Source organism: Physella acuta, unplaced genomic scaffold (genome assembly GCF_028476545.2).
Source record: "Physella acuta isolate Inbredline_101_S28 unplaced genomic scaffold, ASM2847654v3 ptg001728l, whole genome shotgun sequence".
Classification (NCBI taxonomy): Eukaryota; Metazoa; Mollusca; class Gastropoda; family Physidae; genus Physella; species Physella acuta.
This window is the reverse complement of record NW_026733240.1, coordinates 167,375-185,383: the sequence shown is the minus strand read 5'-3', so window position 1 is coordinate 185,383 and position 18,009 is coordinate 167,375. Positions and strand designations below refer to the sequence as shown.

The 18,009-nt window shown below is 40.4% G+C and overlaps 1 protein-coding gene across 1 annotated transcript; it reads right to left on the bottom strand.

Annotated features, from left to right (window-relative positions):
* Window positions 1-727: 727 nt before the first annotated feature.
* On the bottom strand, window positions 728-7,092 carry LOC131930147 (pancreas transcription factor 1 subunit alpha). Its single transcript, XM_059286543.1, has 3 exons — window positions 6,678-7,092; window positions 4,686-4,871; window positions 728-1,105 (listed from the first exon to the last, which is right to left on the bottom strand). The coding sequence occupies exons 1-3, from the start codon at window positions 7,090-7,092 to the stop codon at window positions 900-902; spliced, it is 807 nt and encodes a 268-aa protein (XP_059142526.1). The 3' UTR covers window positions 728-899.
* Window positions 7,093-18,009: the final 10,917 nt, after the last annotated feature.

Sequence of the window (18,009 nt, the reverse complement as noted above, 5' to 3'; positions counted from 1 at the left end):
AAGCCGTGAAAACAAATGTTTAAAGCATTAAAATGTGTTTTTGTGGCCGCTCATCATAATAGCGTGTGTACGGACACAAGAAGATGGCTAAAAAAAAATGTCAAAGAGATGTTTTCACTGGCAGTCCTCTGTCGTCTTTGCCATCCGTTCGGTGGATACCAGGGTTGGTCATCCACTCAATGGATATCAGTTTTGGTTTTAAATTCAGTGGATAAGAGTGATAATTTTTATTGCATATGGAATAACAAGATTGGCAAGAAATTTCGCCATAAGTCATATGATCAAAACATAGAAAACAAAAATTGTCAAGGAAGTTTTTCATTGGTAGCCTGATAAAGCAATAGATGTAAACACTGGCTGAGTAGATCAGGCTAATGGTCATTTTCAGCCAGCGAGAGATATTAGATTGACCAGTGGTCATTTCCACGAGGTGATGACGTGTCTGAATTCCCATCATGGAGTACCAAGTTGTTAGATTCAACTTGAGAGTGGGGAAAACAAAACAAGCTCGATGAAGAAATATTAAGGCGATGTGCATTGTTAGTTTAATGTTGAAGCAACAGCATCAGTTTTGGTGTATTCTGCAGCCTACGTTGCGTAAGCGTGGCTCAAGTTTGAAATCACAGTTGAAAGTCAACATTCTCCACGGATAGTTGAAAAGTCAACACTCTCTGCGGACAGTCGACAAGTCAACATTCTCCGCGGTTAGCCGGTTCCCCGTGCGTACGAGGAACGTGTTCCGTTAAAGTTATGTGGAGCATCATTCGCTATAGTTCCATTGAATCGACGATTGAATGGGAAACATGTTCCACCATAGTTCTGTGGTGTCGATGATTGAGTATGGAACATGTTCCACCATAGTTCTGCTGTTCTGACGATTGAGTGGTGAACATGTTCCACTAAAGCTCCGTGGAGTCGACGGTTGAGTGCAGCATACCTGAAGACTCGGAGTCCTGAAGCTTGTGGGACCGCGGGTCCTCTGGGGTCCAGATTTTGGCCACCAGTGTGTGCCTGGGTCCCAGATTCGGGTGCTTGACGTCACGCCATGACAGGGAGTGGCCAGTGAGGGGAGGGGGGCCGTAGATCCCAAACTCTTCATTAGATCCTAGAAGAAAAAAGTAAACAATTGTACATACAAATATACTCTTTAAAAAAAAACAACCTCATCTTCTACCTACAAGTCCACATGCAAAACCCGCTAAGTCGCTTCAGATTGATTTTGCGGTAATTGAATTTTAATTTTTTTCTTCTTCTTCAACTAATCTTGGGATTTTAAATTTATTTTAGTTTCTACTGCTACAATATTTATTTTAGAATTTAACTAGTAAAAAATGTTTTAATAACTCTTCTTAAAACTAAATACCGGACTAGGCGGATTTTGCTAAAGGCCCTCTCAACGATTGTTTAAATAACCGGAAGTTATCAATAAACGAATGTGATAGATCGGTGATTGAAGATAATGGCGGATTGTGAGGCTGACAGGGGAGACGTGCCTTAAAGTCTACCTCAGCATGGATATCATAAAAACTGGGACGTGCCTCAACGGCCAACACTGCACCGTCCCGAACAAACACGAAACAATCATTACACTTTTTAATAAACCGATATTTTTTTTTACATAAACGAGTGAGGATACGCTAGCAGCCTCGGTATAGTTGATCGTGTTCTAGAAAAGGCAAGGGGGTGGGGTGTGTGGGAGGGGGGGGGGGGGTGGAATGACGTCTGAGATTTTTGTAAGAAGCAACGAAATTTTTTTTAACCGCTAGTAGATTCTAGAATGTGTAGGTGGCTTGGCGACTACAATGGGAGCGAGTGTTTTATTTTTGTGTGTACTTTGTCTCGGGTGTGGCCAGGCAGGCGTCAAATCTTCCATCCAGACACAGTTTAGGGGAGTTAAACCACGCTGGAAACACTGGGTCGGAGGAGTTAAGGCAAGGGGAAACACTTCTATCCATGTTTGCAAATATTTGACGGAAGACGCGAAGCCGGCAGACTACACCGGTTCAGGTATCATCTCGCGGAGACCTATTGTCCTCGTGTCTGGTTCGTCTTGCCGGAAGCCGGCACGTCCTGAAGATTTTCTACCGGCCAGTGGTATGAAGACGGCTGATGACTTTGTTAGTAGTAGAACCGATACCGCATAGTTTTATTGAGGCAGTTGACTTACACAGTTCTCGCGAGAATATTGTACACTTCCCTTTACTTAATGTTTACTTATTAATTTTTCGCATTTTTTAAAAGTTTATTGATATATTTTTTTATTATTTTATTTTAGTATCTATCCTGTGTTAATTTTCATAGCTTTTATCTAATATTAACTGTCGAATTTGTTTTGATTGAACTTTAATTTTCCAAGATTGTAGCCATACAGAAAGTTTGCTAAAACTAACAATTCATATGCATTCTTTATCTCCATTATATACTTAACGTTTTTTTTTTCAATCGACATTTTAGTATTGCTATAATCGTCGTACTAATTCGCTAACTAAATATATGTTGTAGGCCTATACTTACAAATGTGAATCTGCGTTAAAGTAAAATGTTTTGTTTTAATCCATAATCGTAATTATTTTTTTTAATCAGATCTCTTCATCCTCTTATCAACTTTTAAGTAGCTGCTCAATGTAATGAGCTCGCGACACTTAGAGAGAAAAAAATGTCACGATGCAGACTAGGGTCAATCTTGTCCTGGACAGACCCGTGTCCTCTTGGGTCGTCGGGTCATGCGCAGTGAACAAAATTTGCTCGAGACGTTTTTTGCTCTTTGGGGGGTAGGGGGAGTTTGTTTCTCTTGAAAACAATACAATTCAATTTTCACTCAATGTTTTTATTATTTAGAAAAAAATAATTCAATCGAAAGTTAATTTGTAATCCACGCCACTCCACACCACGACCCCTATCTTGACCCCTGTGGTCAACAACCAAGCCATGAATTCACACGAGTGACCAATACTTCACCCATTCCCCAAGATCGCTCCCCATTCTAAACTTTCTTAACCCTGACGTTTGGACGCGACTACTTCACAACTGGCTTGTTAAATTCTGGACATTTCTTTTTTTTATCTGGGGTTGTTTTTTTTTTTCGTGACTTGAAAAAAAAAGTGACAACTATGTTGAGGATCGGTCATTGTTTCGCAGCTAATTAGATTTTCAAGTGGTCAGTTTAGGTTCGGCTCGGCTCGGCAGTGGTGAAATACAGGGCCATAGCGCGGCTTTGTTAGTTGCTGCTGTTAAAAATGTGTCTTTTCCGTGGTTTACGCGGACTTTTTCATTCGCCATTTTATTATTTTTTTCTATTTTAAATTTAATAAATACTTTTATTTTAAGTAAACGGAAAAAGGGATCACGATACAGTCAGCCAAGATTAAACTGGTTATTTTAAAAATTAAAAATAAAAAACCACAATGACAGTAGCAAGGTTTTTTTTCCCTCTGCTTGAATAGCTATTAGGATTAGGATCAGATATGAGATCACGACTCTAGCTAGCTTCAGGATCATTGATTAAGTTAGTGTTATGGGCAGGTTTATGGCTAAGATTAGGGTTAGGAGAGATGTTAAGTAGGCATAGAATTGAGATATGACGTTTAAATAAGTCCCCGCTGTGGACGTCTACAAAGACGTCACATTTTTAAATAAGTCCCCGCTGTGGACGTCACATTTTTCTGACAGTTTATTTGTCCACTTAATCAATTAAGCAGAAAGTTATTGTAGGCCTATATGTTAATAATTTAAGTTATTTATTTCTGAGCTTGTCGCATAGTAGATAGTAATAGTCGAAAACAGATATTTTGTATAGATAAGTTAATAAAACATCATAAAAGAATAAATCTATAATGATAGTTTTTTTTTAAATAGTTTTAACCAAGCTTAAACCGATGTATGTGTATGAAACACTTAAAAGCTTTAAAAAAATACTATATCGTCTAGCTGCACACAGCAACGTATGACACGATGTGTAAAGACCACTGTGTCTTTCTCCTTCATGCATCAGTTACCCCAGATATGGGCCTGCTAATTTGATTAATTTGCTACCTTGACCTGTGTGTAATTACTGTTTGAGATGCTATTTAATCGCAAGCAAAGACTTTTAAATATATTTATTTTTATGCTGGATAAATGACGTTTGTTTTGTAAAATCCAGTTTATCGATGCTAAATTAAACAGATGGAAATTCATAAGGTCCAAAATCTCCCCCCACCCCCCACCCCAGTACACACGGGTCTTAGCTCAGAGTGAATGTCATAATTGGATGACCTGTTGGCTGTTGTTTCTTATTTCTATGACTATTTTAAAATTCTGTTGTATGGTTTTGTTTCTGTAAGGCTAAACGTGGACGTGATGTTTCGTGAATTTGTTTGTGGAAGACATGTGAAATATACAAAAACTGTCCACCACCCAGTGTGTCAACCTGCAAAACTCCACACCCACACCGTGATAACCTGCAAATATTCAACACCGTGACAATCCACTCAAACTCCACTCTCACACCGTGACAACCTGCAAAACTCCAACATCACAGCGTGACACAACAAAAACTCCACTCCACATTGTGACAACCTACAAATCTCCACCCCACAGCGTGACAACCCACACACTCCACCCCACACCGTGACAACCCCCACACTCCACCCCACACCGTGACAACCCCCACACACTCCACCCCCACACCGTGACAGGGTACTCACCAGCGTGACAATGTATGATGACTTTCTTGGGCTGCTCCAGCACGTGCGCGTGCATGCTCTCCTTGCTGCTGACATCAGACTGCACGATCTCCGACAGGAAGCCAATGTACCCTATCGCCAGACGCAGGGTGTCGACCTTGCTCAGCCTCTTTTCGTACGGCAGGGTGGGGATGTGGGCCCTTAGACCTGGTCACGTGTGGAAAAGAATGATCCAATCAATTTTCTTTTAACACTTTTCAAACCGCAATGTGTTAGGTATTCATTATATAAATTTAAGTGGCATTCAAAAGGTATAAAAAACATAACTTAAAAATGACAGAAATTATTCAATTTTGTATTAAATGCTCATTATATAGGGTTGAGTATAGCGTTTCGGGCTTAGCTTCAGATAACAAAATTAAATTTTAAAGTGCTAGTAGGACAATGGGCTTGAAGACGCGTCTGAATATCGTAGCGGTTGTTTAGAAAATGTCTATTCAGCCGAGCTGGCTGAGACATTGCTCAAGACAGGTATGGCATCCTGCAGCTTGGAGATTAACGTGCCAATTTGGCCTTTGTCAAATGTGGAGATTTGGCGACACTTGGTGGCATTACCTGGCCAATTCACCGCGAAAAAATAACGTATTCAGTCAAGTACTTTAGAATGAAGAAGTAATTCTCTTTTTTTTTCTTGAATTAGTATTCATTGGTGGCTGTTGATGAATTAATGCGTTATACAATTTTAAACTAAAGTTCTTGGATATAGTCAAAATAAGGAGTTTAAAAAATAATCACAAAATAATAATCGTGAGCATATCAGTGAAATATTGAATTTAACAAGTTACAAAGTTCATGAAAGAACTTAAAATTTGTAATAACTGAAGTCGAAAAATTGTCTTTAAGACAGCTATGCAGAAAGAAGCAGCCTAGAAGATAATGTTTAGTGCAAACTTGCACCCAATTGAAAACAGTGCTCATACAGTCTTCGACGCACGATGCACTCGCGAGTTCTAGGCGATTATACAATTTTTATATTTGCTGTATCCCAGGGGCGTAGCGAGGGGGGGGGGGGGGGCGGGGGTGCGGACCGCACCGGGTGACACCATTTAGGGGGGTGACACCAAGGCAAAAAATAGCAAAATATATAGAGAAAAACTTGAGGGGGGGGGGGGGTGCAAATCGAAAGTTTGAGGGGGGGGGGGTGCAAATCGAAAATTTGAAAGTTTGTCCCCGGGAAGGGTCGCTACGTCTCTGGGGGGTGACAACCATTAAGTGCCGCACCGGGTGACACCCGACCTCGCTACGCCACTGCTGTATCCCAAAAATCTAATCACTGGCATCTACGGGATACAGTAACGACTACCGGACACACCAAAATATAGCGCCTACTTGTCACACTAATAAGTAACTCCTAATATTTAGTGGTAACTGGACAAATGACTGGAACTACTAAAAACAAATGGAAACACTGAAATGTAACGACTTATGGATACCATCAGCGTCTATTCATATTAGAACACCCGCGGAATCTGAAAGAAAGGACATCATAACACGAATACGGAGTTGAACCACTGAATTCGCTTCGTGAAAACTAGAAGAGAATAATAATAAAATGGATCCAGACCATTTTTCTTCTTACCAGTCGTTTCAGAAAAATACCGAAAAAAAGATGGCTTGGACGAGCCTTGATTTTAAAGATCAAGTCGAGCAAAATTTAAGTGTAGGCGCTAAATTAGGTTCGGAAAGGGAAAATATAACACGGGGGGCCTAGGGATGTTAAGAGACACATAGCCTAAAAGCTACTGGCAAGAGTCGAAGTTACCAGAGGAACTACCAAATAAGTTTGCCAGGGACTGACAGAAATGGAAAGGACTTTCAATAATGAAAATAGGACTTTCGAAATTAAAACATAATACTTCTATGAATAAAATTTAGGCGCTCAAATTTGGTAAGATTCACTACTAAAGCCTAACAGCTGATGAACATTGTTGGTGAAAACAACTTTGGACTTACCTTCAAAGGCGTCGTTGATAGATTGCATCCTCTTCCTCTCCCGCATGTTGGCCGCCTGCCTCTGCTGCACCTGCTGCTGTTGGCACTTCCGTTTCCGGCGTCTGGAAGAAGACTTAAGACACGTGTAACCTGGGGGGTAGTCTGGCATTTCCTCCGAGGACGGACTCTGCAGGATGGTCAGCGATGATGGGGAGGACGGCGACTGTATAGGCGAGTAGCCATAGCTGAGCCGGAAGCTGGTGTAGAGGTGGTGCGGGTGGGTGTGGTCCTGGTGGATCTGTTGCTGGAGCTCGTGGTAGTACTGCATGGGCTCCTCCTGGGGCTGGTGGTAGTGGTCGTGGTGCAGGTGCTGGTAGGTCAGGCTGTGGTGGTTCATCTCGGCGGTCTGGGCACTTTGGGGGAATAGCTGACACATTCAGACGGAGGAGACCGGATATGTGCGTCCACTCGGCATGAAATTTATTCGTCAAACAATTTTTTTTCGCCTCTTTTCTCTATTATTTTTCTCTTTTCTTTTATATAATTTCCTTAAGTTGAGATAAACCACTTTAATGAATGTTTATATTTAAACTGCAACTATTACATATAAATAATGCTTTCACAAAAAATATATTAGATGTTAGAAATTTCTTTAAAGAAAACAAACACGCGTTATTTAAAAAATCAGCTCGCCGGCAAATAAAATCGTATGGTTCAATTTATTATGTCTTCATTACAGTTGATAAATGTAACTGAGTCTTCGATGTATATTTGCAGAAATAATAACTTCAAAGAGAAATGTGCTTTGATGCTGAGAGTAGTATTCAAACCGCTGATGATCAATGAACCTTGGAAATTATCCCGTCTCTTATTCGGCTCGCGGTTAAGTTCAAAAGGTTGAAATGTCTCCAACACCAACCAAATTAATTATTAAATTAACAAATTAGTTACGTCTCACTAGCGCTGCCGGTTTTCAAACATCCGTCGCTAACCGGCTCCTTGTCAAGCACCGGATATTTCCGGTCGGTCTTGGAGCGGCACTTTTATAACTTTTTTTCCCATCCGGATGGGGAGGACACAACACGATGTTCCGCCACTTGTCAACACCGGAGCACGTGCTCGGAGCAGAAGCGACCAATCACGCGCTGCGCTCCGGTCTTTTTTCTCGTGACCGGGCATCGATTTCTTCCTCGCCTCCTTATTGGCCCGGGACAGATTTTAAAGGCGGGGCCAGTGGGTATACGTGCTTTTGTTTTCTTTTCGTTTTTGTTTTTTGTCTCAATTTTTAACCTCAAATTTTTTTGTTTCAAGCGTCAGGTGCCACGACAGATCACGTCGTGAGAGTTGTGAAATTAATGGCTAGATCCATGTCACGCCACAGGCTAACTTACCCTAGCCGTTAGATATTGACTAAAGCGCTATATTTTTTTATTTTTTTTTTAAGGGGCTCTTGCATCTTTTCTATTATTATTAAGCTTTTTTTTCTAAAACCTTTATAGTTTGTTTTATATATAAATATATATACGGTCTATATCTATGTTTGTGTGTGTGTGTGTGTGTGTGTGTGTGTGTGTGCGTGCGTGCGCATTTCGTAGTATCTTGTAAATTGATGTAATCACCGGCATGAGCAAGTATTTGATTGACGGATAGCCACAATGGCTACTCTGATTTGGAATAATTTAACATACATTCAGACATGTCTATATAGTTATGCTTCTATTCCAAAACGGTTTATGGCATAACATTCTAACGTGTATTGTTGTCAAGATAGGTCCTCTAGCTCTAGGTCATGAACTTTTCTTCTGGTAGATGGTTCTTGTTCTGTTTGGAAGCGCACACAAGCAGCAAGTACTGATCTATCGCTGCAAAACTTAAGTCGCTGACTTTGATCACTTTTGTCAAGTGTGGCATTCTAGCATTGGCGCGTCAAAACACACAGACTTTTATTATACCTAGTATGAAATTTGGTGTTGTCGAAGAGAGTGATAACAGGCAATTTACTATTTTTATAAAGTTGTGTAGTTGGGGGGAGGTGGGGTAACGGGCAATTTACTATTTTTAAAACTGTATAGTTGAGTGATGGTGGGGAAACAGGCAATTTACTATTTTTATAACGTTGTGTAGTTAAGTGAGGGTGGGGAAACAGACAATCTACTATTTTATAACTGTGTGTAGTTAGGGGTAGGGTGGGGTAACAGGCAATTTACTATTTTTACAATTGTGTGTAGTTGAGTGAAGGTGCTGTAACGGGCAATTTAGTATTTTTAGAACTTTGTGAGTGTCTGTTGGTGAATTAATGCGTTGTACAATTTAAAAATAAAGTTCTTGGTTATAGTTGAAATAATCAGTTCAAAAATAATCACCAAATAATAATCGTAAGCATATCGGTGAAATATTGAAGTTAACAAGTTACAAAGTCCATGAAAGAACTTTAAATATTTGGCAGGATACACAGAAAGTAGCAGCTTAGAAAATAATATTTAGTGCACGTTCGCACCAAATTCAAAACATTTTTCAGAAATGAGCGGTGATCATTGTTTCACATATAGGCTACGTGATGTTCATATGTTGGGTGCTATGTGAGTATTCATGGTCATATGTTGAGTGCTATGTGTGTTTGCGTGTTCATATGTTGAGTGCTATATATGTTTGCGTGTTCATATGTTGAGTGCGATATATGTTTGCGTGTTCATATGTTGAGTGCTATGTGTGTTTGCGTGTTCATATTTTGAGTGATATGTATGTTTGCGTGTCCATATGTTGAGTGCTATGTGTGTTTGCGTGTTCATATGTTGAGTGATATGTTGAGTGATATGAATGTTTGCGTGTTCATATGTTGAGTGCTATGTGTGTTTGCGTGTTCATATTTTGAGTGATATGTTGAGTGCTATGTGTGTATGTGTGGTCATATGTTGAGTGCTATGTGTGTTTGCGTGTTCATATTTTGAGTGATATGTATGTTTATGTGGTCATATGTTGAGTGCTATGTGTGTATGCGTGGTTTTTTTTATTTCTTGAATCATGTGAGTGATTTTTGTTTTTTACCTCCCTGTCTATTTTCCTCCCTTTCATAATCATATCCCACCCTTTGCCGTTTCTACGAGATTTGCTGACTGCTGCCCGCCCCTGGCTTTTATCCCCTCCCTCCCCGCCCTGTTGACGCTATTCAGAACTTTTCATAAGGACCTAGACTACTAAAGCTGATGTCTAAGAACCAAAACATTAGAAAAACCTTTCAAAAACTTCAACACAATAAATTATTTTTGGAAACTTGGCGTCACTTTCTTCAAATCTGAATAAAAAAATATCAGTTTATTACGTAATGTGGTGGGGGTGGAGTGGAAAATTAAATAGGCGTTGAATTTAAATAGCTAAGCATTTATTCGTTAAATTAAAATCAACCGACTCAACCGATAAAAATATTTTTTTAAATGCCCCTTTAAAATTACACTTTACTTTTACCACGAGTTAGATTTAAATATTTTATGTTTATTTTATTCATAATTTATTAATTCTTTCCTGGGCTAATTTGCTTCCCTCCCTTACACAATTACATTGTAATTTACAATAGTGTTTTTTTTTTCAAGTTCCCCCTTCTATATAAACCTCACTGTGATTTGACAACGGATCGGTTCTCTCCCCTTGTCTCTATTAACTCCACTACCCCCACCCACCCATCTCTCCTCCCCCTTCAACCAATGTCACACGTCCTCTTTTTTCCTCCCGTTACGATTATTGTTATGATCCTCTTGACTCAGATCCTCCGTCTAGCCTCCATCGGTGGCATTATGGTGGTATTAGTGTGGTATTTGTTTTGGTACGATACAATCATTTAACCCAGCACCAAGTGGCATCACGGCCGCTAATGGTTTCTCCCGGTAAATAGCTGCTTCGTTTATTGTCGTCGCTATGGGTTGCATAAATTTGATGGCTGTCAGTGGAGGACTTTCTCTCGCCTCGCTGTAAGCTCCAGCCGCCTCCCCACCCGCCCCAGATGTTTCCCTGTACCAAAGGCTGGGTAAATCATCAGCGGAGACTTAGGCTGGTGTATCGATGTACGGAGGGGTTAAGATTAGGCTTGGAGTAAGTTAGCGTTAGGTACATTATTTTAGGGTTTGGATAAATTAGCGTTAGGACTATGATAGTGGGATCTTGGATACATTAGCAATAATATTAAGGTTCTAGATAAATTAGCTGTAGGGCTATAAATTTTGGCTCGGGATAAATTAGCGTTAGGACAATAATAATAAGTTTTAGGATAAAATATTGTTAGGGCAATACTATCAGGGTTCGGGATAGATTAGCGTTTGGGCTATAAGATTAGAGTTTTGGGGGATTTAGCATTAGGGCCATTAGATCAAGGTTTTGAATAAATTAGTGTTAGCGCTATAAAATGAATGTTGTGTATGTTACCATAAGAATAAGGTTAGGTTAGGACCAGGATAGCGATACCAAAAGTTAAAATTGTGAAAATCTTACGACACCTATAGAGCTGGTAAGTAGGTCACCAACCAGTTCTACGGCTCAATAAAACCTGGTTGAGCCATAGAACTGGTTGGTGACCTACTTACCAGCCCTATAGTAGTAAAGTTCCTCTTTCTGACCTAATAATTTCTAGGGTAGATGAAGTAGAGTTTATATATTTCTTTACATTGGCATATGAAGGGAAGGTGTGGTCAGCACTATGCCCGACCGCCTTTACTCTCACTTCCGTGATTCGGGTACCTATTATAGCTGAGTCGATTCAGGTACGTCCTGCAGACTCAAGACCGGACCGAGATCCGAACTCGAGACTTATATTGTTAGGACAGTCACCAATAACACCACCGTCTTATATTGTTAGGACCGCTACCAATAACACCATTCTGTCTCATTATGTTAGGACTACCACCAATAACACCACCGTCCCATTTTGTTAGGACTACCACCAATAACACCACCATCTCATATTGTTAGGACTACCACCAATAACACCACCGTCCCATTTTGTTAGGACTACCACCAATAACACCACCATCTCATATTGTTAGAACTGCCACCAATAACACCATTCTGTCTCATATTGTTAGGACTGCCACCAATAACACCACTGTCTCATTATGTGAGGACTACCACCAAAAACACCACCATCTCATATTGTTAGGACTGCCACCAATAACACCACCATCTCATATTGTTAGGACTACCACCAATAACACCACTCCTCATATTGTTAGGACTACCACCAATAACACCACCGTCTCATATTGTTAGGACTGCCACCAATAACACCACCATCTCATATTGTTAGGACTACCACCAATAACACCACTCCTCATATTGTTAGGACTACCACCAATAACACCACCGTGTCATATTGTTAGGACTGCCACCAATAACACAACACTGCAAGAATCTCATATTGTTTGGAATCTGCCCCTGAAAAACAACGTCGCCTACACAACTAGTCTAATGAACGCTGTGATTTTTATTCCAACCGCAATATGTATGACAAATTCGAATCTGCAATATCACGCCATCAGAGCCTGTTTCTATTATTTCTATTCATGTTGAATTAAATAATAGTTGAAGTGCACAATGCTCGGAAAACTCGTGACAAAAAAACTTCATTATTGTACGGTTAATAATTGTACTGCTCATCCTTTATGAGCATCAACTAGAACCAAATTAAAAGATCTTTTTTTTATAGTCACTAGACCAAGGACTCGTGGTAACGCTATCTTTTTAATGTAATGTCCCACAAAAGAGCTATCGCGCAGCAATAAATTACCGCCGCCTTCAGAAGATTGCTGAGGCGCATGTACCAAGTCTCAGATGGTAGCTTTAACGAGCTACCCCTGATGTCCGTGTAGATTTAAGACACACGTCTGCAGTGTCTTTGGTGTAGCTCTGTTTGATCTGTGCACAATGTCGATTGTCTTAACTGACACCGACAGGACACACTGGGGGGAAAAAAACGCGAGTTACTGAATTTTTTTGATGATCGAAAAGATAGGGTGGTTTTACAGAAACATTAAACGATACAGGGAGAGAAAAAACGTGGAGCGGTTTCCGGTAGCCGAAACGAAGATTAACGTGACTAGCACGTCAAAGGCGGAAATTTCGGAACGGCCGGTGCGGCCCACGTGCCGACCATGTCGCTACAAACCGAACGCAGATTACACAACAAACGTTACACAAATTCCCGACCCTTGTCACGCGGCAGACGTGACGCTCTCGTGACTACATCGGTGTGAAGAGTATCGCGATAGGCCTCGCTATGGTCTCCACTCAGAGCTCGCGCATGCGCCGGTCGCGTGCGCGGCAATGGCAAACAAACTAGGGTGCTGCGGTCTCATTTACCCCACTAAAACTATCCTGCAAATTTTCTTGATTAGAACGCGATAAATTTCACAAGTGATTTGTGCAAGTGTCCTTACTAGCCTAATTATTCACGGCCTCTTATATTCTTAACTTAACGGCGGTGGTGGCCTTTTTTTATAGCACTTAAAAATTAATCTTTCCATTCGGCACATACTCTTGAAATGACTCGTTCATGTTTTATTGCCTAAAAAACACAAAGCCATCTTGCTTCGATGATTTTATAATGATATTTGATATTCAACAATAAATTCGGATCATATTTTTAAGACGCTGCTTTTATACCGTTATCTGCCGGCACGTGTATATTTGTACATTCGAAAGTCAATTTGTCTACGGCAGCAACTTGGACTTGACTCGACACGTGTCTAGGTTTTACTCCAGAGATGAGGGCTTAGCGGTAGAGAAAGGGTCATTAGAATAAAATTAGAATATAGCAGAGGCGTAGCTAGGGGAGGGCGGGGAGGGCGGCCGCCCCGGGCGCCGACCCTAAGGGGGCGCCAAATGGGGTAGAAAAAAATAATTAAAAGCTCATTTTAAGCTGCAGTTTTGAATTATAAACAGTCAAAGTAAAGAAATTTAACGGCTGAGAGCCTTTGCATACTGATTTAACTGTTTTCTACATTGATTGTGTAACTGTAAAACGTATATCTTTAAGAAACAGTGACTGGAAAAACCGCTTTCCAGCTTTCCTAGATGGGGAGGGGGGGGCGCTTTTTCGAAGACTAAAATCGAAAAAATTTACACCGGATTAAGGAATAAATAACCGATATCAAGAAACCCATTGAACTAAAGCGTATTTTACGATTGTGTAACATAAAAAGAGTTAGTTTTGTCCAAGATGGTGGGGCGCTTTTTCACTAATAAAAATCGCAGGATTTGTACTGGATCGATTGCTAGATAACTCTTTTAACACTTAGAAAAGAAATCAATTGTATTAACACTTAATGTACGATTTCACTACCCAGTTTTGCTAAGTAATAACGCGACTAGTTTTTTGTACGATTCTCTCAACTTGATCGTGATAGATCAGATACTTTACTTGATTGCATTACATCTTGCCTGCTTTACTGCATTAAAGAGAAATAAATATAACAGATTCTTGTATCGCTATCCGATCATTAAAATAGCAGACTGTCGGAGCGGGTGGATGGGAAGCGACACTCTTTGCCAAAATTTTAAGAGAGAAGAAAATTAGTATATTGTACTGATTATTACTTTGTTTAACCTAACTGATAATTCAAAATTGCAATATTGGCCTACTATTATCGAAATTGTTCTAAAGACACGACCAAAAGTAGACCAAATAAGGCTTGCACCTTCTACAAAATACACTATAAAGCAGTAGTTCTTAAATTTTTGGAGTACCGAACCCCACCAGTTTCATATGCGCAATCACCAACCCTCCTTAATAGTTGTATCGTCCACAATAACAAAATCCGATCGTGAATCCTATGAGTCGGGTGTGTGTCTTGGCCTCCGCGGAAGCCCTGAGACTGAATTACCGAACCTCTCGGGTCCGATGGAGCCCACTGTTCTAAGCTCTTTTAATTTTCTACTTTTTATTCGTTTCGGCATCATAAGGGGAATTTGATTGGCGTCCAGTGAAGTTTTAGGGAACGACAATCAGCGTCATTGTTAATTTTTTTTCCAGACTGTCGCACACACAAACACACACGCATATATATATATATATATATATATATATATATATATATATATATATATATATATATATATATATATATATATATATATATATATATATATATATATATATATATGGAGGGGGGGGGGGCGCCAAACTGAAAGATCGCCCCGGGCGCCGGGAGGGGTCGCTACGCCTCTGGAATATAGTAGTGTGTTAAATAATACCGCATTTTGACTCGGCCTAGCTGATATGGCATTGTTGATAACGAAACTAATTGTATTTCATGGGGATGTGTTGCCCAGGCTAAGGGAAAGTAACAGGAAACGTCACCAAAACATACATACGTCAAATGTTTAGTGTTAATACAGGTTTTTTTAAATACACCATATTAAGGTAAGCGCGCGTATGAAGTAGAAAAAAATGATAATAATTTGAACAAATATTTTCTATTTTTGTCACTCTTACGTGAACAATTTTTCAAAATATAAAACTTTTTTTTTTAAATTTCCTGCACAGTTTTCTAATACAAGAATCTATAGCCGGAACTAAAACTAAAATCGGTCCATGTATTATAATGTATAACTACCTGAACATAAGTAACAGTGTTTTGAAGCCAAATTATTTAAAAATGCCTTTTTACATCAAATATAGTAATCATTTATTTTTGCTGTTTTATAGATGTGTGGTCATAATCAATTATATTAAAAGTCAATGTAAGTATAAACGATTTTTGCGAATTATTTTGGTAACTTTTCCGTTGTCTGGTTGATATTGTCCTTTAACTACGTAATTATTGTTATATGCAATCGCAAAAATACCCTTAAAGTTGTGTCCTACATTACCTGCCTTCACCATCCTCTTCGTCGTTTTTTTATTCCGTTCGTGCCCAAAGCAGATGGAACAGATCAAGTAGAGTTAATCTGTTTCACTAAACCTTGGTATACAGGGGGATAGTTTGGTCAGCACTTTATCCAGACGCCTTAGTTGCCCTAGCGTGAGTCAGGTACCTATAAGAGCTGAGTGGACTGACTTGAGCCCTGGATGAACTCGTGACTTTCAGGTTAGCAGATGTAAGCTCTATTATCTAACCGCGGCTTCCGCCGTCAACCATGGTTGTTTTAGTTTGTTTTTTTAATCTTGTTTTAACCTTAATTTCTGGCTTGGCGATACAAAGCCTGCATTTTCCCGCTTTGAAGGGTTAAATAAATATGGAGTTTTATTTGTAGGAGGTATCATAAATAGAAAGTAGCAGAGTTTCTTCCAATAGAACCCCCCCCCCCCCCCCCGTAGAAGAAAGTGTACTATAAGTTAGCTTATTATGCGAGTTAGCTTAGCAACTGCGTGTTATGGCGACACTCTTTTTATTTATTTATTATTTTATAATGCATGATTAAGGATATGTTTAATGGACTACTTTATATTTGTATTAAAAGTTCACTTTCATTTTGCAACCCCCAGTGTAGTATGGGGTCATTACTTGTTTTACGAAATCCCTCAATACTTTATCGTCCTTTGCATCCTTTCCAATTTTTTTCATTTTTATTTTACTCTTTCCAATAAATTTCATGTCTCTTTTCAATTTCTCTACACCAGGTTTTTATAGTTTCCCTCATTGTCTTAATTCTTTTGAATTCCATGAAATACCTTGTCTTATAATACTTGTTTGCGGTTTTCTTAACGAACGACCAATCCAGCTCCGCTTTCTTTACCGAATTTAGGGGTCCACTGCTGTGTTAAGTACTTTATCAAGCCACTTTACATTTAATACTCAACGAAAACATCTAATTATAAAAGATTGCAGTTTGTTCCAGTCCACCTTTGTTGATCGCTAGCTTTCAGTGCTGTACATTAAAGAGAATATACATACGATTTTTAAATCTCTTAGTTTAGTGTTATTCGCTGTTTGTTTCTAGCTCAGGGGCGTAGCGGGGGGTGCGGACCGCACCGGGTGACACCATTTAGGGGGGTGACACCAAGGCAAAAAATAGCAAAATATATAGAGAAAAACTCGAGGGGGGGTGCAAATCGAAAGTCTGAGGGGGGGGGGAGGTGCAAATCGAAAGTTTGAGGGGTGGGGGTGCAAATCGAAAGTTTGAGGGGGGGGGGGGGGGGAGGGTGTGCAAATCGAAAACTTGAGGGGGGGGGTGCAAATCGAAATTTTGAAAGAAGTTTGTCCCTGGGAAGGGTCTCTATGCCTCTGGGGGTTGACACCATTAAGTGCCGCACCGGGTGACACCCGACCTCGCTACGCCACTGTTCTAGCTCCATACATTTTTAAAGCACAGCCAATGTTTCTCTTGCCTTCTGTAATCTCGCCTTGATGTCTACCCCCCGTCCGTATCAACTGTACTTCCTACTAGATATTATGTAAACTTTTCTACTTCTTCCTCCATCTTTCTTCCGCCCATTGTAACTACCTCTGTTTATTTTTAACACGTTTTAGCGTCCTATGCAGGGGCGTAGCGAGGGGGGGGGGGGGTGCGGACCGCACCGGATGACACCATGTAGGGGGGAGGGGTGACACTAAGGCAAAAAATAGCAAAATATATAGAGAAAAACTTGAGTGCAAATCGAAAGTTTGAGGGGGGTGCAAATCGAAAATTTGAGGGGGGGGGGGGGTGCAAATCGAAAGTTTGAAGGGGGGGGGAGGTGCAAATCGAAAATTTGAAAGTTTGTCCCCTGGAAGGGTCGCTACGCCTCTGGGGGGTGGGTGACACCATTAAGTGCCGCACCGGGTGACACCCGACCTCGCTACGCCACGTGTCCTATGAGCACATCGTACATTTGCGCAACACAGAAAAAGTTGAAAGATCTTGGTTTCAAGATTAGGCAGTCTTTCGCAGTCTTTACAGTCTTTACTCTCTGTCAGCATGTTCGCGATATTTGGCAAATCTGCCTCTGCGAATGTCTGACACATCAGTGTTTCTTTCAGGCATCTCTTCCCACATCCAGAACACACCATCCTAACCACCCGAAAAAATGTGTATGAAAGAAACTATGGACCTTTTTTTCTGTTGGATTCCTTATGAAAGAAGAGTTCCAAATTTTTAACAATATTACTTTGTTAACAAAACCAGATTGCATACAATACTGTAGGTCAGGGGTTCCCAACCCCGTGCCCGCGGGCGCCATGGCGCCCGCCGAACGATTCGTATGTGCCCGCCTCTCACTATTCGACATAATTTTGTTCATAAACATTATTGAAAGGTTGAAGGGGATGGAAATCGAAAGTTTGGGGGGGTGCAAATCGAAAGTTTGAGGGGGGGGGTGCAAATCGAGAGTCTGAGGGGGGGGGTGCAAATCGAAAGTTTTGTCCCCGGGTGACGGGAAGGGTCGCTACGG

What these genes read in the sequence shown, in the direction of transcription:
- LOC131930147 (XM_059286543.1), bottom strand. Translation starts at nt 7,092, where the DNA reads ATGTGTCAGCTATTCCCCCAAAGTGCCCAGACCGCCGAGATGAACCAC. An exon ending in TATCAACGACGCCTTTGAAG is followed by an intron (nt 4,872 to 6,677) that starts GTAAGTCCAAAG and finishes ACACGTGACCAG; the next exon opens with GTCTAAGGGCCCACATCCCC. An exon ending in CATCATACATTGTCACGCTG is followed by an intron (nt 1,106 to 4,685) that starts GTGAGTACCCTG and finishes TTTTTCTTCTAG; the next exon opens with GATCTAATGAAGAGTTTGGG.